We start from the raw sequence: 27690 nt of genomic DNA, 5'->3' as shown, positions 1-27690 counted from the left end.
TTAATTGGCACTCAGCATGTGAAGATAGTACCAGTACCTCAACTAGTACCAGTAACTTCTGAATCGGATGTTCAAGAAAAGATGGCTGCTTCAAGTGTTCACCTTTCTTTCCTAAATCTCTCTGTCCTATTTGGATTTTAACCTTTCTCACTAGACCATCGTCATCTTCACTTATTGCAACAACTCTGGACAGTTTCCACTCATTTCTGGGAATATTGTCTTCCTTAACAATTACTACATCCCCAACTTGCACATCCCTTCTGTGTTTATGCCACTGTTGTCTGAGGCTCAGATTGGTCAGGTATACTTTGTGCCACCTGCTCCAGAATCGCTCTGTCAAGTATTGCACCTTTTGCCATCTTTTCCTGGCATACAAATCTCCCCTGACAAAATTGCCAGGAGGTGGAAGAGGTACAGAGGTCTTCATCGTGAGCAAATGATTTGGTGTTAAAAGTTCAACACTCTTGGGGTCATTGATTGTATCTGTCGTGAGTGGACGATTGTTCACAATTGACATGGCCCCATTAATCGTCTTCCGTAGTTATGGTACGTCACATAGGAACTTAATACAATGCGCAGGGTCCGTTGAATTTAAATACTTTTTCCCAGTGCTTTGAGAACCAAAAACAAAATTTCATTTATGCATTTGTGGTGCCATCACAGAAATTTCTGAGACAATTACCTCAGAACTACCTGCATGGCAAGGAAAGCACATTTTTGTAGTTTGACTAATTTGATTTGGTGAACCCAGACTGCTTAGCCCCTCATATTATGTTCAGATAAACTGTGTGATTGCATGGATTTCTTTCCTTCGTTTCTATTTTTTTTTCTTTTTTACTGGAAGTGCACATGAAGGCAATCTCTTAGAGGCCTGTGAGAACAGGAAGAAAAACTGATTCCAAGTCCATATCAATCAATCAATCAGATTTTATTTATATAGCACTTTTCACACAAAGAAATGCAACACACACACAAAAAAGGATACCCCTGTCCCTCCTATGGACACACACACAGAGGCATTTACTCATGATCAAAAGATATGATGCAAGGCTGTAAAGAGCAAAAAAATTAATCAATAAAACATTTAGTAAAAACATGAATGAGGAATCCCAGGAAAATGCTGTCTCGCCTATTTGCAATGAGGAAAACACTAGAAGCAGAGTTATAGCAAAAAATGAATAAATTAATTAATACATATGTATATAGTGTATACATATAAGAGGATAAAATAATAAAATACAGAGAAATGTTGTGTTAGGGTTAATAAAATATATTATTAAAAGCTTAGTAAATTAAATCAATCAATCAATAAATAAAAGTAATAAGAGTAAGTTTAATTAAGCCTGTATAAATATACAAATAAAATGTTAAACAGTAAAAAGGCAGAAATATAAATAATGGTATATAATAATAATACTTTATTTATATAGCGCCTTTCAGACGCAGCTTCACACATCTTTCACAAAAACATACAAATCACAATTAAAACCATGTATATATGTGAGAACCTACGAGTTTGGAACCTGTCTTTTAATCCAAATCATATGGAAACATTCCATTTATTGGTATGCACTGTTGATATGAATGCAGTGACGGACCTGAGGTAGCAGCTGCCCTCGCACGACAGAACCAACCTAAGAGTTCGTCCAGTGTCGACGGGCTTTGTCCTCGTGACGTCACGGCCGTCTGCGCTTTGACCCTCCGCGTCGGTCTGTTGCGAAGAGAGGCGGCGCGCCGGAAAGCTACAGGATAACAAGCAGCAAGACACTCTGCGGTGGTCTGAACACAACCCCGGGGGGCTCGTAGCTGCCTTCACCCGGCTCCATTCGAACGCATCCGTGTCTGAAAGCGCGGACACGGGGGGACGGAGGACCCGCGCGCGCCCGTACACTCGAGCGAAGTCGGCGTTGTGGCCTCGTCAACTCGGCTAACGTTAGCTAACGTTAGCTAACATTAGCTAACATTAACATTAGGCCCAGCTACCGCTAACCGCGGAGCTTACTTTTTGCCACCAAAAGCGAAACAAGGTAAGGCGGGGAAACTCGTTGCATGAACACACCAGCAGGCTCCGATAGACACTCAACACACATGCTGTAATTCGCTGCGCCGGTCACTGTCACAGTGAACTCCTTCATTAAATACGATGTATGCTGCAGCTGCGCTAGCTTAATGCTTAATGCTAACCCACTCGAGCTTAGCTTACCGTAATGACGGTCAAGTTATAGTGCTGTGTTTGGGTGTCTCCTCTTGAAACGAGTAGTCGGCGTTTGTATTGTATCGTCCCGTTGACGTTGCTTCGACCGAGTACACAATGTAGTAATGAAGTTATACAAGTCCTGTTCAGCATCACAGCTGTTAGCTAACTCGTTAGCCGCAGAGTGTCAGCGAGCGCAGCGACTTTTCAGAAAGTAAACATTAGCCTGTGTGGCGAGAGGGCTCCGCTACTGTCATTTCTTTCGCACCCACCACTCGTGTTCGACACCGTCGACCCCCCTCAACTATTTTTCAGCCGCTCAGTTTTTTAACAAGCGGCGCTGGCATTTAGCCAATAGTTGACTCTTTAGTATCCCGCGCTGCGCACACCCAGGACACTTGTTTACGGTAGTGGCGGAACTGTCAGAAGACCCTCCTTCCGAATCGGGCACGGACTCCATCATTCAGCCCTTACGTTCTTGTAGAAGTAAATATGATTCTCCACTCCAAGCCTCTGAGACATCACTTTAATTTTGCGGACACACCCTGAGCAATATTTCATATCGTATATTAATGTGTCTATACTGGCAGGATGAACTGTTGTGCCCAGTCTCAGCCCACCATAGTTACTATACCACATCAGGCAACTGTTAGCTGAGCAGAGTAGCTCCATGATATTTCACATTATTGAATGAGAGATATCTAATGAACACCCGATAGACATATAGGTATGATTTTTTGAAATCGTACGTAAGCCTGCCATCATTTCCCAACACACTGTTTAGCCCCAGGTTAAATTACAATCCAGCTTTTCAGGTATACATGCTCTCATCAGGGAGCATATTCAGAGTAGGAAGCAACTATACTTTTACACATAACATAATAATCATTAGTATTGTTTCCAAACTACTGATGGCCCTAATTATTTGTGATTCCACTTTATTCAGTTGTTGCAGTCTATGGCTCTTGCATAAACATGTTGTTTCTGATTGTGATGTTAATGCTTGACGAAAGAAAGTCCCAGACCCATAAGTTGCATTCGCAGCAAACTTAGTCACAGTGTTATTGAATTAAAAGGTCTGTTGTTAGGTCACTTATGCATTGAATTTAGTGTAAAACTGAAGCTACTAGAAGATTATTTTTTTGGACTACAATGTGACATTATGTTTTTTCGTCACGAAAAAAGATCGCAACGTTACTGGGACAAAGTCATGAGCGGTGCAGGCGCCTGTGGAACTTTCACATGACCACAGCCCCTGCACACACACACACACACACACACAAACACACACACACGCAACTGGTATATAAATTAGTTTTTTTTTTCTCTAAATCCTTCACCTGTATCATGAGTGCTACATTCCCCGTCCTGACCCGCTGTGCTTTTATTTTGGTAGGAATGAGTAATGACTTCTGTGGTAGTGTCAGACGGTGGAGGGAACATAGTGGAGTATGTCACTGTCATGGAGGAACCACAGCAGGTACGTCTGTTTGTCCCCACAGCTGCAGACAGGGAAGTCAGCAAAACACCATGTTAGAGAATGTTGAAGAAAGAGGCTGCAATCATCAAGTGTCAATCAGCTTACTGGTTTTCTGCAAATGTTTTCAATATGTCATCTATGTTGGCTCATGTCAGACCCCTTTCTCTTTTTCCACATTTTAGTCTAAATCACTTCAATGTATCTCTTCGCACATCAATCTACACTCAACGTTCCATAATAACAAAGAAAAAAGAGTTAGAAGTAGAATTGTAGACACTTTACTCAGTACGTTGTTGAAGCCCCTTTGGCAACGATTACATCTTTGAGTTTTCTTGAGTACGACGTGACGAGCTTCACACACCTGGATGTGGCGATTTCCTGCCATTTGTCTCTAGAGAGGCTCTCAGGGTCTGTCAGGTTGGATGTGGATCTCAGCACCTAAAAGACTCTCAGACTGTTAGAAATAAGATGCTTCGATGAAACCAAGACTGAGATGTCAGTAAAATTGTGTGATTGTTTCAGTTTTTCCTTTTTTTGATGAAGGGAAATATGAGTCAAAATGATTCAGACCCTTAATAATACAAGTGAAATTAAAAATGAGTTATTCGGTTATTCATATTTCACTCTGTTGAGCTTTTTAATTTTTCATGATTTATTAAATTAAACAAGAAAAAAGAATAAAACTGCAAAATCCCACCTCAAACCAACATCAACAAACTGCAGTATATATAATTAAAAAAATATAGATAAATGAAAAAATGTGTTCATATATACATAAATTGTACAGGTACAGTATATGACAGGAAATGAATAGGTATCACACAAATGCAGCGACCAGCCAATTATTACCATAAGTCGGTCAGTCGCCAAAATTTGTCTGAGATTAAGACAGCAGTTTGTGATGTGTATTATCTACCATAATATCTTAATAGTTATTCTAATGACGTGTGAGCTCACATTAGTATGTCATAAGTATGTCACACGCCTTGAGCAGCGTCCTACTGCACGTGTTAATTGAAGGCGTAGATGCTTGCTGTGCCACAAGTTGAGGTCGCAAAGCTATAAAAAAATCTGATAGCACGCCGTCAGACAATACTCCTAATGTGAACCAGAAGATCTGGATTCAGTGTCAGACGAAACCCAGTGAAAATAAAACAGGGACTCTTTGAATATTTTCTCCCATATCTATTACATTATTGTATAGAAGTGGTCTCGTCTGTATTGTTCCATGATTCTACAATAACATGAGATTAAATTTAATTCTACCTGTTTGTAAACCAGTTTGTGATTGTGGTTTGTCGTAATTACCCTGCACGCCAGCATAGTCGCACAATTGTGGGTTTGTGTGTGTGAGGGGGTCAATTACAATATAACACATTAGTATTGTGTGATTGGAGTATATACAGCGTGCAGGGTATACATCACCCCTCTGAGCCGACCAGTAGTAGAGTTTTAGATTGAGCTGTGATCAACCTCCCACTTCCTTCTGCTCAGAAATTGTTTGTTATTCAAATATATTAATATTATTAACAAGTTATATTTATATAGCGCCTTTCACTTGAGCCAAGGATGATTACTTTGGATTTTAAATTATTTAAACTGAATTTTATTTATTTATTCATCAGTAAAAAGCTCACCTTTTTTGTATGATTCCCAACCGCGTTCAGTGTGAGCAGCATCCCGCCGAGGAGGAGGAAGAGGAGGTGGTTCAGCAGGAGATCGAGGCGGTGATTGTGGGCAGCGACGAGGTGGAGGAAGATGTGGAGGAGGAGGAGGAGGAGGAGGAGGAGGAGGGCGTGGTGCTGCAGGAGGAGGGCTGTCCAGCTGTGATTGTGGAGGAGGTGCCCAGCGCCCAGGTGGAGGAGTGCTACTCGGCCCAGGTCCTGGTGTACGACGACGGGACGTATTTGATGCAGGATGTGGCCGAGGAGCAGGAGGTGGTCACTGAGGTGGCTGAGACTGGTGAGCAGGAACGTTAAGTTTGCCCTCAGGTAGAATTATTGATAGTTGTGGTTATTTTGAAGACTATCTTCTGTGTGGGTGAGATGGGATTCACCCGAGTGGCACTCACCATGATGTCACCCAATGGTTTGTGACCTGCCGCTTTGAAGCCTTTAGTCTGCATTTTGACCAACGCTATCTTGGGGTTTTTTTGCCCAGGGAATGTAGAATTGGGGGTGGGTAGGTCTGACTGAGAGAAAAATTGCTCTCCTTGAACTTGAGCTGCTTTTGTCCTGTGGGACGGCAGTAGACTGCCCCCCTGCTGACATGAACATCTCACAGTTCAGACCAAAAACCGGGAAACTACACACCCAAAATCAGGAAGTCAACAATTCAGAGTAGCAGAGGTTATAGCTCTGCAATCATGTCTGTGAAAGTCACATTATCTCGTTTGGTGTCAGAGGTCCGGTCTCACTGTCTCGTCAGCGAGCATACTCAGTGTTCTGACACAGTTTCTGTGTTCCTCTTCCCAGTGGAGCTGTCGGGTCACGACATGGTGTGTTTCGACAAAACGTTCGAAGCGGCCGAAGCACTTCTGCACATGGAGTCTCCTGGAGGATTGCACGGCGAACGCAACACAGGTAAACACACAAGAACACACAGGAGTGAGCTCCGAGTGGAGCTCCTCAGTATATCTTACCTCTGCGTTTGTCGTTGATGTATCATGTTTACTGAGGGCTAGACGGGTAGAGGAAGTCATGCATTCACTTTATATTTGGTTGGGTTTTTTCGAAATGCTCATATGTAATAAATATGATGTTAGAACTAAATTTATTTCTATGCTGGGATAGGATGATGGAGGGGCGGGGCAGAACAATTCCAGGATTTTATTTTGTTTGCTTGTTTTCCTTTTATTTTCTATAATTAACAGAATACCTTTTTTGGTGTGTACATAGTATCTAACAAAAACGTTTTTGTACTAAGCTTAATCACAAATTTATCTTGCTGAACAGAATCATTCAAATAAGGTTGGTGCTTGTCTCGCCAGGGTAAAAAAGAAAAACTTAAATCATCGTTATATTAGACTCTGAAATCTTTGTTCATTTATTTTTAGGTATTTCCAGAGCATTATAAACATAATCTTTTTGGTAAAGTAAATTAAAACAGACATACAGTCCACTCCTTAAAAAACAAGTCTGACTCCTTTGCTTGTATTTTTCACTAAATACATTTGAGTTTAAGATCAAACTATGAATTTGAGACGGGACACTTCAGACCATCAGGTTGTATTTCCTGGGATCTACATCTACAGTCAGGTCCGCAGGTAAAGTTCAAGATAAGAGATCAAAGCCAGTCACCAGTCCGACTACTGACCAATCAGATCACTGGAAAACCAGAGTCATCATTCTAGAGTGTCCTGACTTGGACAAAAGAGTTTAGAGTAACCTGAGTAAGTGCAGCAGATATTTACAGATAAGTGGAATCATGTTGCTGTTCCAGACTTTTCATGTGTCCAATCTGGTTTTAAAAAAGTTTCAAATAAACAGAGGGAAAGTTTATCAAACTAAATAAACACATACTCACCCTCAACCATTTGTAAGATAAAGATAAATACATTTTAAAAAGCGCACTTCACCTCCGCTGCCACAACTCCATCCTCGGGGAAACATTGACATGGTTAGGTTGCCAGGGAATGTAGTATAACACACACTAGGGCTGAACGATTAATTGCATTTTGATAATATCGTGATATGATAAAACGCAATTTTCTAACCGTAAGGGACGCGACTACACGGATCACGTGATACGCGAGCGAGTGGAGCACTCGGTTCCAAGAACAAGCATCAGTCATGCTGCACTATAACCTGCTCGACAGAACAGTCGGAAACTGATACAGCGGAAACTTTAGTCTTGAAGAGGAACAGCGCGTCGGGTTTAAAAAGGACGATGCTGTGAACCGTCAGGTGTTGTGCAGAACATGCAGTGCTACCGTTGCTACTTCACGGGGCAACACCACCAACCTGTATCAGCGCTTGACACAGCGCCACAGCAGCTACATGACGAGTGTATGGCCAACAATCAGTGAAAGTAGTGACAAACACACAACCAAACAATGTTGTTTGAAACTGTTACTCCTTATGAAACGTCTCGTGGCACCGCGAGGTGACGAACACCACGACTCTTCCCTTGTTAAAGAGACAGACTGCTAACAGAGAGGGAGCTCTCTCCCCTTCTCTTCTTCAGCACATCTTGCTCTCTGTCAGTGTGTGTGTGCATGCTAATTATAATCGCAAATGAAATCGCAATATCTGTTACAAAAATTGCAATTTGATATTTTCCCCAAATTGTTCACCCCTAACACACATATGGTTTTGCATCAACATCTTGGCAGTTTCACAGGCATCTTGATGACTCTGTCGCTCTGCTCCAGCAGAAAGAAGAGTGTTGATGTTGTGTTGTGTTTGACCCCAGCAGAGGATGTGATGATGGAGACGGTGGTGGAGGTGTCTACAGAGTGTGGGCCCATAGAGGAGGAGTCCTTCCCCATCCCCCCCGACTGTGAGCCTGCTGTGAAGAAGAAGAGAGGAAGTCAGTATCCCTGCTACACTCTCCGGTGCTGTCATGTAAAGTAGAATGTAAAACACTGTGGAGGCCACAGAGGTTCTGATCCATAGTGCTTCATCTCTGTAGGCTTCATATGCAGAGTGCTTTGGGTTCCCGAAAAGTGCTGTATGAATTCAATATATTATTATTATTATTATATATAGCTGGACTGAACTCAAAACATGAGACGGTGAAACAGTACTGACCTGTGTGTGTGTGTGTGTGCGTGTGCGTGTGCGTGCGTGCGTGCAGGTGGACGAAAGCCAAAGTCACACCAGCCTGCCTCTAATGGGTCCTTTGAACTGGGCATCAAGAAGAGACCGAGGGAGGGCAAAGGTGTGTATCAGCTCACTGTGTGCAACATACGGACTGCTGGTTTGGATGCATTCCTCTAAGAAATGATCGGTAACATATGATTAACATATCAATAAGTTTGGAAAGTTTTGAACGGAGAACCTTCTTCCTGTGAGGCGACAACACTAGTCCCTACACCTACCTTCACCAATTCATTTAGCAATAATAATTTGCCTTTTGGAGCCTTTGGGTGGCGCTGTTATGAAATGTCAGTCAAACTCCTCCTGTCAGAGTCACTTTTAAATGACTGCAGAACAAGAGCATATGAAATGCAGATTCACTAACTGTGAGCATGTCTCTTACGCTGGGGACGAACATCCAAATTGAGGGAAAAGGGAGCGTGTCCCCACAACTCTGTCTGGGATCCAGACTGGTTTTAGAACCACAAGTAAAGCCTGTGGTTGTGCCTGTGTGGCCACAGTAAGTTCCTGTGAGCAGCTCACTCAAAATGAGTTTCTTTTTTTATTGGTGATAGTGCTAAAAAAAAAATCTGGTGCACACTACCAGGCCTGAAACCGTTCTAGGGTAAACATTGTCATGCCAATAAGACTTCTCTTTAAAGGGACAGTAAACGATTATAAAGCAATACACGTTTTGTAAAAATCAGCAAACATTTCCTCACAGTCCGTTGGCTGTCGCTTTTGTGTGTGCGCTGGGAAAAAAATCCGGGTGCAGTTTATAAACATCACTCATCAACACCTTAAGAGACCTGCTAGCAGGTGGCGCTACGGCTCAGGGCCTTTGGCCTATTGGTAAACGCGTCGGTCTCCCATACCTGAAGTCGTGGGTTCGCGGCCCAACCAGAGCAGTAAAATCCCAACAACAACAAAGAGAGAAACAAACAAACAACAAAAAGTTAAAAATCATACAGTGATAAGCAGTTGCAACAGATAAGTCTTTGATATTTGGGGGATTTCTTACTGCTATTCCTCACGAGCAGCAGGGGTTCATGCAGTTGTGCTGTGTCAACACTCTTCAGGCAACACCACCTACCTGTGGGAGTTCCTGCTGGAGCTGCTGCAGGATAAGAACACCTGCCCCCGCTACATTAAGTGGATGCAGAGAGAGAAGGGCATCTTCAAACTGGTCGACTCCAAGGCCGTGTCCAAACTGTGGGGGAAGCACAAGAACAAGCCCGACATGAACTACGAAACCATGGGCCGAGCCCTGAGGTCACCCAGCTTCTCCACAATTGCCTCATAGTCCTGAACTCTGTCTGTGTCTGTCACGCATCGTAACACAGCCCTTGTGTGTGTGTGTGTGTGTGTGTGTGTGTGTGTGTGTGTGTGTGTGTGTGTGTGTGTGTGTGTGTGTGTGTGTGTGTGTGTGTGTGTGTGTGTGTGTGTGTGTGTGTGTGTGTGTGTGTGTGTTTAGGTATTACTACCAGCGGGGCATCCTGGCGAAGGTGGAGGGTCAGCGTCTGGCCTACCAGTTCAAAGACATGCCGAAGAACATCCGCGTGATCGAGGATGAGGAGGAGGGCGAGGAGGTGGAGGATGGCGAGGGTGTGGTGTCCGTACAGCACCCGGCTCACCAGCAAGGCGCCGCCAGCCTGGGTGCCAACTCCCCCGCTGCCATCCAGCCCCAGCAGACCTACGTCACTGTCATCCCCAGCAGTGCCGCCACCAGGTCTGAGCATTTCAATGTGATAATAAACACGTCTTTAATGAGGTTCAGCCTGGTCATCAAATATGGCTGAAGTCATCCAGGCTAACAGGCTCCTCCTACTCAAACTACAAACCTGAGTGTTGATCTGTTCAACTGATTAATTTTGTTCGTAACCCTAAACCATATTTCAGCAGGTGAAGTACAGGGTTTCCTCTACTTTCATTAAATTATTGCCGCCGCTGCTTCAGAATTTGATGAATTTTTCATGAAGTCTGAATTACACGACCCTGCAAGGGCTTTTATTTTGACACGACAAGAAACAACGACGGAGCGCTGTATACATTTTGGGCGACACGGCCCCGAGGAGATGGAGGGAGAGACACGAGTAAGGACAGAGTGTTACCGGGTACCCGTGAGAAAAAGTTAAATTTTCTCTTCTGCTTATCGGTTCCTAAAAGATCGCATCAACGTAACAGCGCCTGTCACATGCATTCTAGCACTAAGCTAGCGCTTAACATGCATGTCATCGGATGAGCCACAGAGCGAAACATTGACCTAGTTAAACAGTCAAGACAAGTGCAGTGAATGCGGGACGTTTATTAGCTGCAAGTCGAGTCGCACTGTGAATCTGGACAAACATTTAAGGCAGCATGACACTGATTTGGATCAATGTAGCTACAGTGTTGGTTTACAAATGTAAATGCTTGCCCCGGCTGCTGAAAAAAATCCTAGTGGTAACACTGAAACACTTAATTTCATTTTAAAACCTGGTCCATGGTGCGTTCGCATTAACCCTTTATGGTGACATTTGCGAATTGTGATGATTGCATCAGAAGAGTACAATAACTACTCCATAACTCATACACTCAGCGGCCACTTTATTAGGTTCACTTAATAACACTTCTCTTTTTCGGACAATTCTCTGTAAACCCTGGAGATGGTTGTGTGTGAAAATCCCAGTAGATCAACAGTTTCTGAAATACTCAGACCGGCCCGTCTGGCACCAACAACCATACCACGTTCAAAGTCACTTAAATCCCCTTTCTTCCCCATTCTGATGCTCGGTTTGAACCTCAGCAAGTTGTCTTGACCACCTCTTCATGCCTAAATGCATTGAATTGCAGCCATGTGATTGGCTGATTAGCTATTTGTTAACAAGCAATTGAACAGGTGTGCCTAATAAAGTGGGCGGTGAGTGTTGTCATCGAAAATCCCAGTAATATTGACTTATTGGTGGCTTTAAAAATAATTGATGTATTGGGTTCACTGTGCCAGTCCTGATCACTCTAACTGACCTCCTCATGTGATTGTCAGAATAAAAGCCTGAGTCACTCTGGACCTGAAACATCAGTTTTCAAATGTGAATCACTGGGACATGACGATCATGCTCATCTTTCAAGTTTAGACATGAGAACCTTTCTGATCTTGTTATTTAAATCTTGGTAAGAATTTTTTCCCCCAAAATGTTGAACAAACTACTTTAAATATGTTTGGTCACCTCATGGTGTGAAGGAAAACCAATTAAAAACTTCAGTGAGTAGAGTGCATACCTCCTGACTTAAAATCAAGCCGCAGCAAATTGCAGACGCTCGTAGATTAGTCCCCCAAAAATGTCAGATTTTTTTTTCTTCATCAAGATCCAAGAATTATTACCTGGGCTCTGGTGAAAATGTAAAAAAAAACCCCAAAAAACATTCAGGATTTCTCGCAATGTTAAAGAAAGTGATTGAAACATTTCCGGATCCCCCCTTTGTCCAGATCTCTTCCCTCTGGGTCCCTGACCTATCTGTCCACCAATGAGGTGGAAATCTTTTCTGTAGTTTCTGTGTAATCTCCAGAACACATCTTGTTATTCCTTGTGCGTTTACTCTAACAGATAAGTGAACACTGAACATCTTCTCCCTCCTGTGTCGCCCCCTGCAGGCCACTCCGAGCCATGCCCTTGGTCATGAACTCACTTGGTCAGGTGACGTTAAACTCCTCGTCCATTCTCACCACCAGCGCAGGGTTACCTGTAACAATGGCAAACGCCCCAGCCGGCACGACCCCCAAACTGGTGATTCAGGCTCTGCCCACCATGCTGCCCGCTGGCTCCAAGGCAGGGGAGAAGATCACCATCATCACTATCCCGGCCAACCAGCTGGCGACGCTCATGCAGGCCACTTCCACAGGCCAACTCGCGCAGCTCATCCAGTCCAGACCCGTCGCCACACAGCTGCAGCAGCAAGCCGCTGCCAAGCCTGCGGCCGGTGCTGCGCCCACGGTCCAGGTGATAGCTGGTCGCTCGGCGCCGCAGCTCATTCTGGCCAAACCAGCGGCGGTGGCTCAGCGACTGCCTCAGCTCCAGGTGAGCCAGCCACACGCTGCCCTGGTCAAAGTCCCCCCGCAGCCCCCGAAGCTCTCCAGCTGTCAACCTGAGGCGGCACAATCAGAAGCAGCAGTCGAGGCCCCGCGCCCCTCCAGCCCACCAGCAGCATCATCCTGAGGGGGGGAGGGGGGCGTACAGGAAGTGACTGTGGACACTGCTGAGGAGGTGCAGGACATATCCCACACCTCCCCCGCCTCGGAGAAGAGCTTCTCTCTCATTGGCTCTCAGACTCCCAGCCGAAAGTCCGTCTCCAGGGAGACAAGCCCCGCAAAGGATTAAAGGGACTGTTGTAAAAAAACACACACACACACACACACACACACACACACACACACACACACACACACACACACACACACACACACACACACACACACACACACACACACACACACGGTTCAGCGTTCAGAAGACTTGGGCAGCCTTAGATTGTACATGATAAACTCCTTTTTGTAATCAAACCTAATATAAAAAGCCCAATGAGACTTTGTTGTAAACAGAAATGTAAAAAGCATTTTTTGATACTCAGCAGTTGTAACAGAGCCGACGCAGTCGGACTTTCTCTCTTTGTTTCCTCCTCTTCCTCCATCTTTCATGGTTTGTCTGCAGAGCTCTGTTACTCCACAGCACCGTCGCCGGCTCCCGTCACCAGCGTCTTTTTGTATTGCCCATCAAAATGGAGTAAGACGACATCTGCACGGAGACCAAAGAACTAAACGGTGTGCGACACAGAAGTATGATATGATATTTTTTTTCTTGTACTATCAATGTATTGAAGTAGATTTTACTTAATATGTGTATTATAAAAGAGGACAAATGTTAATGAAACCTGTCTGAAGTGGTTTTAATTCCGCCCTCTGTGACAATCAAGTGCCAGAACGCTCAGCATGTTGACGAGTGATTTTTTTAAGAAACGATGCCACTCTGTGAACACGCCAGCTGTTGAGCTCACACTCCGTGTTAAAGGGCTAGTAAGAGATTCTAAAGCAATACACTTTTTGTAAAAATGAGCGAAATACTTCCTCGTTGTCCGTTAGCTGTCGGTTCTGTGCGCGCGCCGAAAAAAATCTGGGTTTTCCGCTCAGCCCCGACTCTGTAAATCGAAAACAAGTTTGTAAACATCAATTGTCGACACCTTAATAGACGTGGTAGCGGGTAGTGCTGCAACTCCGTGGTTGTGGCCTAGTGGTTAGCGCGTTGGTCTCCCGTACCCAAAGTCTCTAATGGTTTGTCTCAATGTGGCCCCTTATACTCTGTCGTACAAGTATTAATGTGGTTACTGCTGAAATTGGTTGGATGTGGCACAGCCCTACAATAAAACACTTCCACCAACCGCCCCTAGATTAATACCTCTAAAATGATTATGGTCTACTTCAGTTACAAACCTTGGATGTCTCAGGCAATTATGTCTCATATACAGAGAGAGCGCTGTCCTTCAGTCAAGGCCCCTGGACAAAGATGCAACCAAATGGGACGTGACCTTGGAAATCCTCGACCTAGAGGCTCCACTTGTGAGGGGAATCTTATCTCCGAGACTTGATCAGTTTGACTTCAAAAAAAATCTGCGTTTTGTCCAGGAGCAAAGAAAAGTTGAAAAGTCCTCCCTCACCTTAGGCTAAATAAAAGCTCTGGTCATGCTTCAAAGGCAAACTTCTTTATATTTTCTTCTCTGAAGATACAATGTGAACCTAACCTGTGTCTCCACAGGGGTTTAAGTCTGGGCGCTGAGTTTAGCTCAATGGGCAAAAATGCAATGCAATTTTATTATATCAAAATGAAACGAAAATGAAACAAAAAAAACTTTTCTGTTTGTGTGCTGAGACAAAAGAAATTTAATCAAAACATCATTAGTCACGAGTGAAATAAATTTCTTTATTTACATTTTAAAAGTTAGCACTGCTTAGCTCAAGTCGTCATGATGTCGTCACAGCAACAACACGGTCATCATTAACAATATCAACCTGAAGAATCAAGTGCAAAAGAATTCATTCAGAGAAACTGGTCAAACCAATTGAAAGTATAAAGAATAATTTAATAAAAATCAAGTGATGCGAGTCCTATGTGCGTGTTGGAAACAATAAATAACAAGAGCTCATGATTCAATCTGGATCAGATCTTCTCCTATTGATCCAGAGCTGCTGTGACCGAAAGCCCGTGGGGTTCCTCCCTGAAGCTGATGTCGCAGAGCAGCGACAGATGGTCAGAGGGGTAGTGGTAGGAGGGGAGTCGGTCTGGCCCGATCTGCTCCTCAGTGGGAATGTTCAACAGGCGGTCCACACGCAAAGCATCATGGCTATACCAGATGTAGTCTAGCGTGCTGCAGCTCTCTCCGGAGGGACGGATCTTCCACGTGGTGTAGGCTGGCTCAGTCTGTCCGTCAGAGCTCAGCAGCTTGTACGCAGAGTTCAGGCCCAGGGGGGAGGAGCTGAAGCGCCTGTACACGTCCTCCGAGGGCTCTGCGTTGAAGTCCCCGCACACGACCAGAGGGACACTGGCGGACGCCGCCTCGCTCTGACCGCCGCCCCTGGATGTGATGCGGCGCAGGCTCTGCAGCAGGTCGGCGCCCTGTGCACTCCGCAGCCTCTCCCACCCGCTGCGAGCCTTCAGGTGAGTGACGGCCACGCACAGCCGCCGGCCCGTTGCCCTGCAACCCAGCGTCTGAACGATGGCTACCTGATTGGTTGGCAGCATCATGGCCGAAAGCCGCAGGTGAGACACGGCCTGGAGGGAGAAGCGCGAGCTGCGATAAAACAGGGCGCAGCCGTCAGGGCCGTTGTTCTGCTCCACGTCCAGACAGGGAGACCAGGGCTTCGGCAGGAAGCTGCCATGGTAACCCAGGCTGGTCATTATTGGCTCGAAAGTGTCGTAGAAGTGGTCCACTTCCTGTAGACACAGGATGTCAGGTCGGTGGGTGACGATCTCTTCAAGGATCAAGTACTTCCGTTCCTGCCAGTTGAGAGCATCCAGTGGACAGCGGATGAAGCCATCCTTCCCCTCGCCCAGAGCTGGAAAAACACACACACATACACACACACACACACTGATTGTTAAACACACACACCAACAGCTCTTTGTTTAGCCAACTGGCACTAAACACAGGGGGCAGGTGAAGCTGATATATGTACCTTGTGCCAGTATATTCCACTGCAGGACCCGGATTGAGGGGTTGTGCTCATGGCAGCAGGGCGCCGTGCCGCCGGGCTGAACCAGGTCCCGGCGTAGCCGGGCTGGTCGCCTCTGCAAGGCATGCTGGCACTCTCTGAGCAGCTGGTCCGGGTCTGTCCCGGTCAGGTCCCGGTCCAGGTCCTGCTCTGGGCTCTCCTCCCGGTACAGGTCCTGTTGGGCCAAGGTGGGGCTGTTCAGGGACTGGGTCAGGGTGCCAAACAACCTCCTGCTGCTGCTGCCACCCATTGGACAAACTAATGGAGAGTAAACAGGGAATGGAAATGTGAGGCCACTGATGTTCATTAAGGCACATAAAAGTTGGAGCTTTTGTATTCGATGCACGGAGCCTGGGCTGTGCCGAAAACCCAGATTTTTTTCAAAAGTGACAGCTAACAGCTGATACTACAAATGGTGTATTGCTTTAAAATTGCTTACTACCCTTTTAAGGGACATTAAGGTTTATTAAGGGACACTAAAGGGGCTGAGCGCCTTGTACGTCTTGCTAACATTAGCCACCATAAGCAACTGGTCGTACCAGATCAGTGTTTACACTTCAGCAAGTATGTTTTAGTGATTGAAAAATCACATTTTTACTTTGTAAGTGGAAGATACTTTTCTTCCTCCTTTCAAAACTACATGCAACATGTATATTACACACAGAGGTGTAGTGTCACTGAGATATCTAGGTAGTGTCTCGTCATGTTGCTGTGAGGTTCGAGAGTTTCAGTCCAGACTTCCGTTGCTTTCACCCCCTCTCACAGACATGATCTGTGGATGTGGAGCTTCAGCCTCGTGACCTCTCGGGTCGTCCTCCATGCTGCCGGTCGCTGACACACACACGTGACTAATACATGATGGCAGCAGTGCTGGAGACAGCACAAAGGTTCTGTTGCTCTTTAGCTTTCAGAACATACTGATTTAATATTTGCTCAAACCACTCGCTGACGTGCAGAGAAAAAAACCAACCCATTACGTAGAAAGGAACCTGACCAGTGTGGTGTAAATAAAGTGTAGTCAAGAGGACAACATGGGTAAAGTGTGTGGTCGTCACGGTACTACCTCATACACGACTTCATACACGACCTGGAACATTTGTAAGTTGATTTTAATGTGTTTATCTTTTTTTTATCAGAAAGGAACTAAACATTTCTAAGCAATTCAGAAATCTTTTCGGAAACAGGGTGAAAAGACGTATGAGAAACTAACACTAGAACACGTTAACCTACTAATAGACTAACCCTGTGTCTTTAAAGGTCTGTCTACAATAACCTCCAATTATCCCTAAACTCAAAGGGCTAGTGGCCTTCTCTGCTGCGAGACATTAGTGCTACTCTAGTACAGCTACGCAGTACAGCTTTTTTCTGTGGTTGTCCCAGTGGTACGTTCTTACTAATGTGTGAACCGGGCTGTCGGTGGTGATGCATTTATAGTCGAAGCAAAGCTTCTTCTACTTCCTCCTCTTCATAGAAGCTGTATATACAGACATGAAGTCCAGACGATGTCCGCACAATGGCGTCTGGACATTCTCTGGAGTTTTCCATTCACAACAGCAACATTTCCGGGACATTCCGTGGTGTCTGGGAAGAGCAGGTAGGACGTGATGATAAGTCAGCGAGGCAAAGCAGAGCTATTTGTTTACAGTCATCATAACGATTCTTCTGCTGGGTTCTCACATGAACTCACACTTTCTCCAGAGGTTTGACTGGGCGTCTGGCAGGAAGAGTTCCAGACAACGTTTGGAATTCAGCGCATGTCTTCTGCTCTGCTAAAAGTGTTTTCTCGGCAGAGAAACAACCCCGTAGTCAGCTGCGCCCCGTTCCATTGGTTTGTTTGTCAGCAGGATTACACAAAAAACTTCTAACAGATTTGCACAAACCTTGGTGGAAAGATGGGACATCCAGACAAAGAGGGTGGACCCAGGAATATTTCATCACTTTCTTAAAGTTACAGTGTGCAATATTTAGAAGAACTTATTCGCAGACTTTGAATATATTGTCCATAACTGTGTGTTCATATATGTATGATCAACCTTAATGTAGTTCCATGAGGTGGACCCGACCTCCTTGGGAGTCTCCATGTTTGCTACGTCGTGTTGAATACGGGTGTTGCACAAAACGGTGCAGAATACGTCGCATTCACGTTGAATTTTCAGACGCTGCCGGAAACCAGAAATGGAATCAGCGGTGCGCAAAATTGGGGTCCTCTGTCAGTTGCAGTTTGCAACTTTACCACCAGGTGTCGTCAGAAAATTACAAAAAATGCACACTGGGGCTTTAAGCATTATGAGATAGGGCAGGTTTTTTCTTTTTCTTCAAAGGAAATACAAGAGACAGACAATGTCATTGTATTAAATCTGTAGCTACTGGTCAAAAAGCTGAATGTCACAAACACTGAAATAATTTTTTTCTTTTTATGTTCATGTTAAAAAAGGCACCAACCATCAGGTTTGCTGATCTCAAATCTCAAGATGAAATTGACATTAGAATTAATGTGACAATAGTGCTTCAGATATCTGTTTCAGTCAGAACTCTGGTTTTATGGAACCGATCACTGCACGGTGGAAAACAGTGCTGCAATGAATTGTAGTCTTTTTAAAGAAATATGTATTCAGACATATTTTGATAAACAATTTTCTGGAGAAACTGGTCATGGATTAACAAATATGAAAACCCACAGTTAAATCAGTCCTGCTTGTGGATTTTCATAAAAACACGAAGGTCAGTGTAGGATGGATGTCTCACCTACGGTCTCCATATCAGCTCTAATGCTTCCTGTCCTCTTCTCTCTAGGTGCAACACCAACACAGTTCACCTCCTCCATCTGCCCTGCTCCCCTATCCTCTTTCATCACCTCCCTCGCTCTATCTCTGACTCATCCCTTATCTGTCTCATCCTCCAGTTCGTCAGTCTCTGTCTCTCTGACTCATCAGTTCCCAGCCCTCTCAGTCGATGTGTCAGACATAAATATGAATCACAGTGAAGATCCATGCAGCAGTAAGGAAACATCTATGGGGTAAGTGGGTGGGATTTTGAGCAGAACGGGCATGTGGTTGTCCAACAGGTGGGGATGGCAGGACGATCCGGTGCAGATACACTCTCTGAACGCGCGCGCACACACACACACGCACGCACGCACGCACGCACGCACGCACGCACGCACGTTCTCTGGTTAACTGAGGAGGGGGAGGGGGAGACAGCGTGCGAGTTGTTCTCTTCGTCAGTGACACATTGACTGCACATGATTTTCATGGACTAATTCACTGATCTCATTGTAGCTCAGTGAAAGACGCTAATACCGACCACTACAGTACACATGCATACTACTCACATGGTTAACTCATTGAGAAGGTATTTTTTACTTGAGTTGTATTTAATCCAAGGTAAATACAAATTCAATACAAACAGTTGAGGAATTGTTGTAGCCCTGTTAGCTATTCAGCACTTTGCGACCCAGTAGCCAGTTTGTCTGATAGACCCGCTCAATGTCATGGAATCTATTTGCAGCAGTCCTGTAATTGATCTGAAATCAGTAAAATGTCATGTGTTGTGACAGGGAAAAGACTGAATCTACACAACAGGAGTCCCTTTCCAACACATCTCTTCTCCAGCAGAGAGAGAACTCTGACAGAGGAAGGACATTATTTGGGGTCAAAAGCCCAGCAGAAAGCTAAGAAGTGGATATTGAGTTAAGATATCCATCCACCCCCCCCCCCCCGGTTTTCATTGACCCTGTCAGAGAAGAACTGAATGAACTATTCAATGTGCTCACAGTGACAATATTAATGTTCAGATTGTTATGAGCACAAAATGTTCACTATGTTCAGCTTCTTAGTCGAGTGTGTGAACATGCTGATGTTGGTAATGAGCACTAAACACTGAAGTACAGCTGAGGTTGATGGGAATGTCATTATATTTTTAACCAAAGTACTGGGAAACTTTTAGTGAGTCAGGAGTTAAGGGAGCACCAAATGTTTAAGAGTCAAATCCCATGGGCCGAGACAGGGGAAAACGACCAACCTCCAGTCAACCAGCTGATCAGACGCATGGTTAAAAACAACAGCAGCACCAACTTCAGCCTCACGACACGATACGACATAACAGAAGCTCAGTTTTATCTCCAGAGTGTAGTCAGCAGAATACACACACACACACACACACACACACACACACACACACACACACACACACACACACACACACACACACACACACACACACACACACACACACACACACACACACACACACACACACACACACACACACACACACACACACACACACACACACACACACACACACACACACACACACTTTTTGAGATATATACTTACATGGAACAAAACAGGAGAAGGAAGCTCACACAAACACAGTTTGCAGCCTGTCTGGAGATGATCCCCCACTCTGAGCTGGACTGAGTGGGGGCGGGCGGTCTGAGGGGCAGTGGGACTCACAAGACCGTCCCACTGAACGGCCCATTCATTAAGTCTCTTCACACAACCAATACCAAATGCACCGTCATGACATCGTTAACTCATCTGTCCCGGTACGGAAACATTTCACATGTAACACCATGGTAGGTACATCTCATTTCCCATCAAATAAGAGATTAGTACTCAATGTGTAGCTCATACATGTGATGTCACAATAGTCGCCTTCGTTTTTCGGCTGACAAATGCACATGCACACCCGCCCGCAAGCAGAAACAAACTTATTTATTTTAAATTCTACCACCAAGTTTGGGAAACCGTGTTGGATTCCTAAAAGCCTCTCCCCCACAAACCAGTCAAATTCATTTCATGCTCCGCCTCTGCCTGACCGTGTTTCATCCCCTCAGGTCCTTGAATGGTTTCAATCATGGTTTGTTGGTTTCTGTCATGGTTGGTGTTCACTGGCTGTTTCTAATTAATTGTTCTCATTGTGAAATCAAAAAGAGAAACTTTAAGTTGGTGTAGTGAGTGTGTGAGTGTGTATCTGTGTGTGAATTTTTCCTCACGTTAAATTTGTAATGCGGTGTTAAGTTTTAATGTTGAGTTACTGTCCACGTAGAGTGATTAGCTAGAAAAGAATGTTTACTATCATTCATATATGCCTGTGACTTCTGATCCTTTGCTCTGTGACTCCTCCACAGTGGATGAGGGTAGAAATGCTCTCTATAAATACAATCCGATTACCAGTCAACTCTGGAAAGGGTAAATCACGTGAATGTACAATTAAGCAGGTTCCAGGGACCTGCTACAGCCGGTTCCTGAGACTCTTCACATGGACCACCACTCATGTTAGTACTTCTACCTGAGCTTCTCCTGTTGCAACAAGTATAAACGTCTGCTGGGGAAAAAGCCTGTTCCAACTCAGATGCTCTGAACTTTTTGAGCTTTTCCGAGAGTTGGCAAGTGTCTTAAAGTTTCACAGATAATTGCACACGGAATGTTTCTACAGCTTCAAAAAAATTTTAGGCACCTCCAAATTATATCTCTGTGCACAAAACTTATTTCACGCAAGCACAAAATATTTCTACAGCTCCAAATCCTAAAAAACATTCGCAAACCTACAGTTTTTCTAAGTGGCCAAATATTTGGCCAGTGAGAACATTGTTGTAACAACTTTGCACAAACACAATGGATTTGAAATAAAACGATCAAGATGTGATTGCAGTGTAGACTTTAAGCTTCAATTCAAGGGCTTTAACTGAAATACTGCATTAACATGTAGGAATCACAGCCGTTTTATGCATCATCATATTGAGAGTTCCACTGCAGGTACAACACTTGGAATCAACTGTTGGATTGTCTGTAAACTGTAATTCCTAAAAGGTTAATGCAATACTTTTGTTAAAACCCCTCAATTCAACCTAAGAGTCTACTCTTCATCCCAATCCCATATTGACTGCTTCATTTCAAAAACATTGTGGTTGTGTACAGAGGCAACACTACAAAAATTGTGTCACTGTCCAAATACTTACAGACGACTGCCTATGGGGGAATGTGTGGTCCGCTTACACAAATGAGTCAATTTATGTAAGTCAAACCGTTTTCTCTCTGTGCCCAAGAGAAGAGCTAAGAGTCCAGACCAAGTGAAGCTACTGTTGAATAGTAAGCCAGAGTGTGCTGCTGGTTACACGCTGGTTCTCCTGTGGGAACCACATGCCAGTTAATTAGTGAGTGACATATTAGGTTAAGTGGCGGGGTCATAAATGAATGAACGACTGTCCTGTATACATGTGAGGTTAATCACAGACTGAGCTGAAACTGCTGAATTCCACTGATACAAAGACAGACTGACACTGGGTGGATTCAGATTGTGCTTCCTATCGTCTTTTCCTATCTAAAAGGAAAACATCATGAGGTCCAGTAAAGGTGTAAAGCACTGTCTGGAAAACCAGACAGCGCTGCTCGGAGAACCCCACTCCACTTTCACTAAACTACGTCATTATGTGACGGTGGATGTTATTAACGTCTGCCGTGGTAAAACGAAACCTTTGTGTTCGTGCATGGCGCGTCACGTTAAATAACGCTGCCGCAATGAATTGTGGGGTTGCCATTTTAGAGCTGCAACAGTTAATCGATTGATAATGGACTACTAAAATAATCGCCACCCGATTGACTTATTTGATAATCAATTAATCGGTTAAAGTACTTTTTAAGAAAAAAAATTCAAAATTCTCTGATTTCCGCTTCTTAAATGTGTATTTTCTAGTTTCTTTGCTCCGCTATGACAGTGAAGTAAATGTCTTTGGTGTGTGGACAAAACAAAACATCTTCTTGGGTTTTGGGAAACGCGATTGTTACGGCTGCCACCGGCACCCTCGTGTGTATTTAACTGATTGTGCTTTATCTGAAATGCAAAGCAGGCTGTGCCATCCCGTGCTGCAGATTGGTTGGATAAAGGAAGTCCCGCCCAGTTCCCTGCGATGGTGACGCTGCTTGGTGCGGCATGCCACCACTGCCCCAATCGAGGAGCACCAGTGAAGTCTGCCTCCGGCTTAAATAACCTGCTTGACTGGCAGTTCAGGGCAGCTGGCAGACCAGATTACTTTGCCTCGATGTAGGAGTGTGTGAGGAAGTGGGCCAGGGTTTTGAGCTTTACAAACTGATATCGCCTTTGCATTTAACAGGTTTGTCTTGTATAGTTACACTAGGTAAAGGGGTGCTGAGCGCATAGTTTTTGTTTTGCTAAGTATTTTAGTTAGAGGATTTTGGCTTATCCTTTTGTTTTCTTATGGTTATAGTATTAGTCTTCCTTTTGAGGATCTCATGTTATATTCCTTTGTTGAAATGCACAGCCCCATTGGCCCAAGTTCTTTTTTGGCTTATTCTAAACAAATATCCTTTCAAAATACCAATTACATCTGATTTATGTTTATGTCCTGATACCCCTAGCTCTACGGGACGTAACAACGATCAGCATTTTTTAATCGATTAATGGGGAAAATAGTCTATTTATCCTGTCCTTTTGCACAGGAGAACCAGTGTTCCCTATGCTACAGGAAATAGGAAAGGAAGCATTGAAGCACCTTCCCTAAGCATTTTAGAGATTTTGAACAGCTCTTATCATGGCTGCCGATGAAATACTTCTGGGTCACTTCAAGATTTAGGAAACAATTTTGACAATTTGACCGCACCCTCTGTCTTGAACAACCACTATTTGACTTGAAAAGTCTGTGAATAATATCTACATGTAAAAAAAATCATGTTTTACTTAGTGCTGCTGGGATGTGGAGACTGCAGATTTAAAGGTCCAGTATAGGGGACTGAGGGGTATTGGTACAAATGGAATATAATAATTAGATTAACTGAAACATTACGTTTTTCGGGGTGGGGTGGCTAGATGCTACTAAATCCTGCACACTGAACCTTTTAAAAATGGAAGCTAATTAAGGCCTGATTTAACCATGGTAGGATCCATGTCTTCTTTACTGGATGGTTATGTAACGGAATCTGACCAATCCCATTACAGATGGAGGCCAGTTAAGATCAGGATGGAGTTAGATTAAGACTCAAACACAGAAACAACTACAGCGGCTAATTTAAGGCACCATTTTACAGCTGACCCAGGCCACGGGAATGTGCATGATTATGTAAGTGCATGTGTTGGTGGGGGGGTGGTTGACCTGACCTGTTTCCTCATGACAAAACTAAAATAGACAACCTGGTTAGAATGGCTTAAAGACCCAAACACTGGTTCCTGCCCGGCTTGTGTTTATCGGATGAGAGCTTTTGAAAATCAGGCGCTTTTTTACAGTCATTCACAGCCCCAAAAAAATAATGTATATCACATTGCTAGAGTGCAGTTAAACTCTATGTCAATAAAGTCAAATATGGTTGGTTTTGATGAAAAAACTAAACCATTTTGATGACTGAGTCACTTGAGTAAGAACCTCTAAGGGAAAGATTTATGCATATCAAAGACGTATTTTGAGCACATTTTTTCAATGTGACACATTTCATCGTATTTCAAATCTTCGGCTATTCATGGTTGACACAGAGTGCGCTTAGGGCTGGAGTGAAATAGACGAATATACTATCACAGTTTTTTCATATTGATTGATATCAATCAATATGACTAAACACTAAATTAATATACGCTCAATGAAGAAAGAAACATTCAGTTCAGCTTGCTTGTTTAACCTGGAGGATAAATTTGTTTTATAGGTGAGTAACTTGTTTGTTTAGAGGTGAACACCACACACTGCCTCACAGCAGTATGCCTCCACCAACAGTTTCACGCACGTCTGTCCAGACTCATAACATGTCGTGAAGACTTTGACGGAATTCAAAGATTTGCCAAACTTCACTGATACTGTTCCTACTAGACCTATGTATGAATTGTTGTCATAATTTGAAGTTGAATTATTGAGATATTGCCTAAAAACAATGTTTTGACCGCTAAAATCGAATCAGTTCGCCCTCGAGTCCAACTGAACGTTTGTGCCAAATTTAAAGAAATTCCTTGAAAATGTTCCCGAGATATTACGCTCAAGGAAATTGGGGCTGACAGATAGCCAACATGGCAACATGATGCGTCATAAATAATACTTCTGTGTGTATGGCATTTCACCTCATGTTTTTGATTCACTTTGTTTTTACTCAGGAATTTTAAATCGTCAACAGACTGGACTACAACGGACACATGAGAACATGTCATCTTTGAATGTGGGAAGTTGTGACAGGTCCACGTGTTACGTCATCAGCTTCACATGAAGTTGAATGACCACATACACATGGTTACATCTGTATCTTGAGCTCGCTTATGCGAGGCATAAGCGAACTAAGCGGCTGCTTAGGCCCCCCCTGGCCCCGATGCCCAATGTAACTATAGGCACGATACAGCCACATTCATTCAGATAGTTGATGGAAAGGCAGTAGCCGATGAAGTTAAAGATAAAGACAATGTCACAAAATGGACACGCATGACTAATTTCAATGTTTTACCACAAACATTCACCGGCTAGCAAGCCTCCGGTTCAGTCAAGGTATCTTCAGCTAACGTTAGTTAGCTAATTATTAGCTAAGAAAATATAATGACAGCTAGAGTCCACTCAGTACTGTCACACTTTGAATATGAAAGAGCAAATTAACACTGGACCACTATTGTGAGTTGTCTACTTTTAAGATTAAAAACCATAGAAACATAGTGGCATTGGTATAAAGTAAGTAACACATCTACAACTAATTAAACTGATGACGTGTGTGTGTTAGATTTACAGAAGGTGTGTGAACGGTCAAGTATTGACAATAGAATTAGTGATGTTGGGGATGTGCAAATCGGATACTGCTCAGGGCCCCTTATAGGCTAGGGCCGGCTCTGCTTGAGCTCAATGGAAAAAATTTAGAATGTAAAAAAACCCAAACCCTACTCTTTTGAAAGAGTGGTGCTTTACTAAGATAAACCCGAAGGTTTGTTGTTTCAACTATATCTCGGGTTAAACCCTCACGTTACAACAATGTTTAATCTCATTTACATGCACTCAACAGACGTCCACCTGACGGGTCAGACCTGACGGGTCAGTCCTGACGGGTCAGACCTGACGGGTCAGACCTGACGGGTCAGACCTGACGGGTGAGTCCTGACGGGTCAGACCTGGCGGGCTGTGACACCTTTGTGACGCACAGCTTCGTCGACGGTGTCACGTGACGAACCGTAGGCGCACTTGGCTCGTGGAAAAGGACGCGGCCACATGTCACGTTTTAGCTTCTCGCGCTTCCGGCTTTCGCCTCGCACTGAGCAGGTGTCCAATACCTGTCGCTGCCGTTCTGGCGGATGTTCCGTTCGGCGTCAGCGGCGGACGGGTCCCGTCGACTCCCATCTGTCTTCCTCCCGCACCGGAGAACCGTCGTCCCGCCGGGTTCGACACTGGTCCCGGTGAAAACCGGCCCCTGGCCGTCGGCCCCCCCCTCGAGCACAGCTGGTTCAATAAGGCGGAACAGCGACGAGCTGGATTCATGCTTCACCGTCCCGAGTGCACCGCTGAAGGAACTGTTGGTGGTACCGACTAAACCTAAGACATGAACTCAACGATGAGCCGACACTGTCCCGCTCCGCTTCGCTTGGAACTTCAACATAAAAGAAACCGGTAAAAGTTACATCAGTTTCCTGGTGAGTCACGGAAACGCCGGTTCCTGGGGGGCTGGACCAAGATGTACTCCTCAGTGGCGTTTTCGAAAGAGAACCAATAACGTTAGAATTTAACAGAAAACTATTAAAAAACACAAATCAATCAAAGGAAAAATGAATAAGAGCTTTTCATTTTCTTTCGCAAACGGTTAAAAGTGTCGATCGACAGAAGCTACATACAGGAACCACCCCTGACCAGTGGTACGAGCCGCACTGACACTCGCATTAAAATGCGGGAACTATCTCGAAGGGCGTTCACTTTTCACAAACAAGCCAATCAGCGTTCGGTGGGTTTATTACAACAGAATGACGACGCTGACGTAGGCAATACGCCCCCACGTCAGTTACCTACGCTGGTTACGCAGTTCTCTAGAAAACCAGGAACAGTCAATAGATTTACCAATAAACAACCTTGTCTTTTTTTCTTCTTTTTTTTGGAGGTGAAACAGGACGTTTTTTTAAATAAACTCTATTTAAATGACCATATTACAAAAACGAGTACAAAGACAATGCTCACGAAAATGTTGTTATGTAATAACAAGTCAACTACCTCCTACAAAAATGTGTAGAAAAAAACAAAAAAGACAATAAATAAAATATATCAAAAAGGAAAAACAACAAATAATAAATTACTATGCAGTGGGCTACAATGAGTCAGACATAAGTATGTTGAGTTTTCTGGCATGGATGTTTTTAATCTGTTCAATGGATTACATTTTTTAATACAGTCCATAATGGGGGTGTTTTGTTGTTTGTGTATATAATATTTGGCATGATGAGAATGTTATTGATTAGAAATTCCTGTTTTTTGTTGTCTAGTATTACACCAAATTGAATGTTTTTAAAAGAAAAGAAATCAATGTTAATGGTTTGTATTTGTGTTGATCATGCAAGGATCTCCATAATCTTTGAATAGCTTCACAATAATAAGATAAATGTTCAGCCTGTTACACAGGTGACAGTTTTCTACATCAATCTTAAATCTTTTGGTGATTTATTAATTCAAGGGATATATATCGTTTATAATTTGGAAATGTACTTCCTTATTTTCTGGCGGGATTGGGAATCTTAAGAAATGAGTTTCCTTCTCACCATGGAACAGCCTGGTCTAGATGAGCCTACGGATCGCAAATCTATCGACTAAAAGAAAAAACAAGATTAACAAGAGCAGGATCAGTTCATCATCTTTCCTTCCATTCTTCCGGTCTGTTTTTTTATGTGCAGAGGTTTTATTCGATCAGAAGCTGCAGTGTTTGAATACAAAGGTTAACCTTTTCCCAGGACAGGTAATAATACTAAAGCTGAACCTAAATTTGTCATTTGCATAGTTCATTAATCAAAAAGGAGTGCTTGACTGCCATCT

At 43.9% G+C, this 27690-nt stretch overlaps 2 protein-coding genes and 1 long non-coding RNA gene across 5 annotated transcripts; 1 reads left to right on the top strand and 2 right to left on the bottom strand.

Annotated features, from left to right (window-relative positions):
• The first annotated feature begins 1601 nt into the window (after positions 1 to 1601).
• Positions 1602 to 13377, top strand: elf2a (E74-like factor 2a (ets domain transcription factor)). Of its 2 annotated transcripts, none has more exons than XM_035649555.2 (9): positions 1602 to 2027; positions 3591 to 3674; positions 5342 to 5636; positions 6149 to 6256; positions 8091 to 8204; positions 8472 to 8555; positions 9553 to 9745; positions 9948 to 10202; positions 12105 to 13377. In XM_035649555.2, exons 2-9 carry the CDS (start codon positions 3600 to 3602, stop codon positions 12664 to 12666), a joined length of 1686 nt encoding a protein of 561 aa, XP_035505448.1. In that variant the 5' UTR covers positions 1602 to 2027; positions 3591 to 3599; the 3' UTR covers positions 12667 to 13377. The 2 variants fall into 2 exon arrangements, with proteins under 2 accessions (XP_035505448.1, XP_035505447.1); XM_035649554.2 differs by having other exon boundaries at positions 1603 to 2027; positions 8088 to 8204.
• Positions 3495 to 5450, bottom strand: LOC118319288. Of its 2 annotated transcripts, none has more exons than XR_004795940.1 (3): positions 5312 to 5450; positions 3957 to 4128; positions 3495 to 3696 (listed from the first exon to the last, which is right to left on the bottom strand). It is a non-coding gene; the product is annotated as an uncharacterized LOC118319288 (long non-coding RNA). The 2 variants fall into 2 exon arrangements; XR_004795939.1 differs by having other exon boundaries at positions 4036 to 4128.
• Positions 13378 to 14400: 1023 nt separating the features above from the next.
• Positions 14401 to 26547, bottom strand: LOC118319286 (nocturnin). The gene is made up of 3 exons (XM_035649565.2): positions 25953 to 26547; positions 15675 to 15968; positions 14401 to 15554 (listed from the first exon to the last, which is right to left on the bottom strand). Exons 1-3 carry the CDS (start codon positions 26155 to 26157, stop codon positions 14671 to 14673), a joined length of 1383 nt encoding a protein of 460 aa, XP_035505458.1. The 5' UTR covers positions 26158 to 26547; the 3' UTR covers positions 14401 to 14670.
• Between the last annotated feature and the right edge of the window lie 1143 nt (positions 26548 to 27690).

This window comes from Scophthalmus maximus, chromosome 9 (assembly GCF_022379125.1).
Source record: "Scophthalmus maximus strain ysfricsl-2021 chromosome 9, ASM2237912v1, whole genome shotgun sequence".
NCBI lineage: Eukaryota > Metazoa > Chordata > Actinopteri > Pleuronectiformes > Scophthalmidae > Scophthalmus > Scophthalmus maximus.
This window is presented reverse-complemented; position numbering and strand designations above follow the sequence as displayed.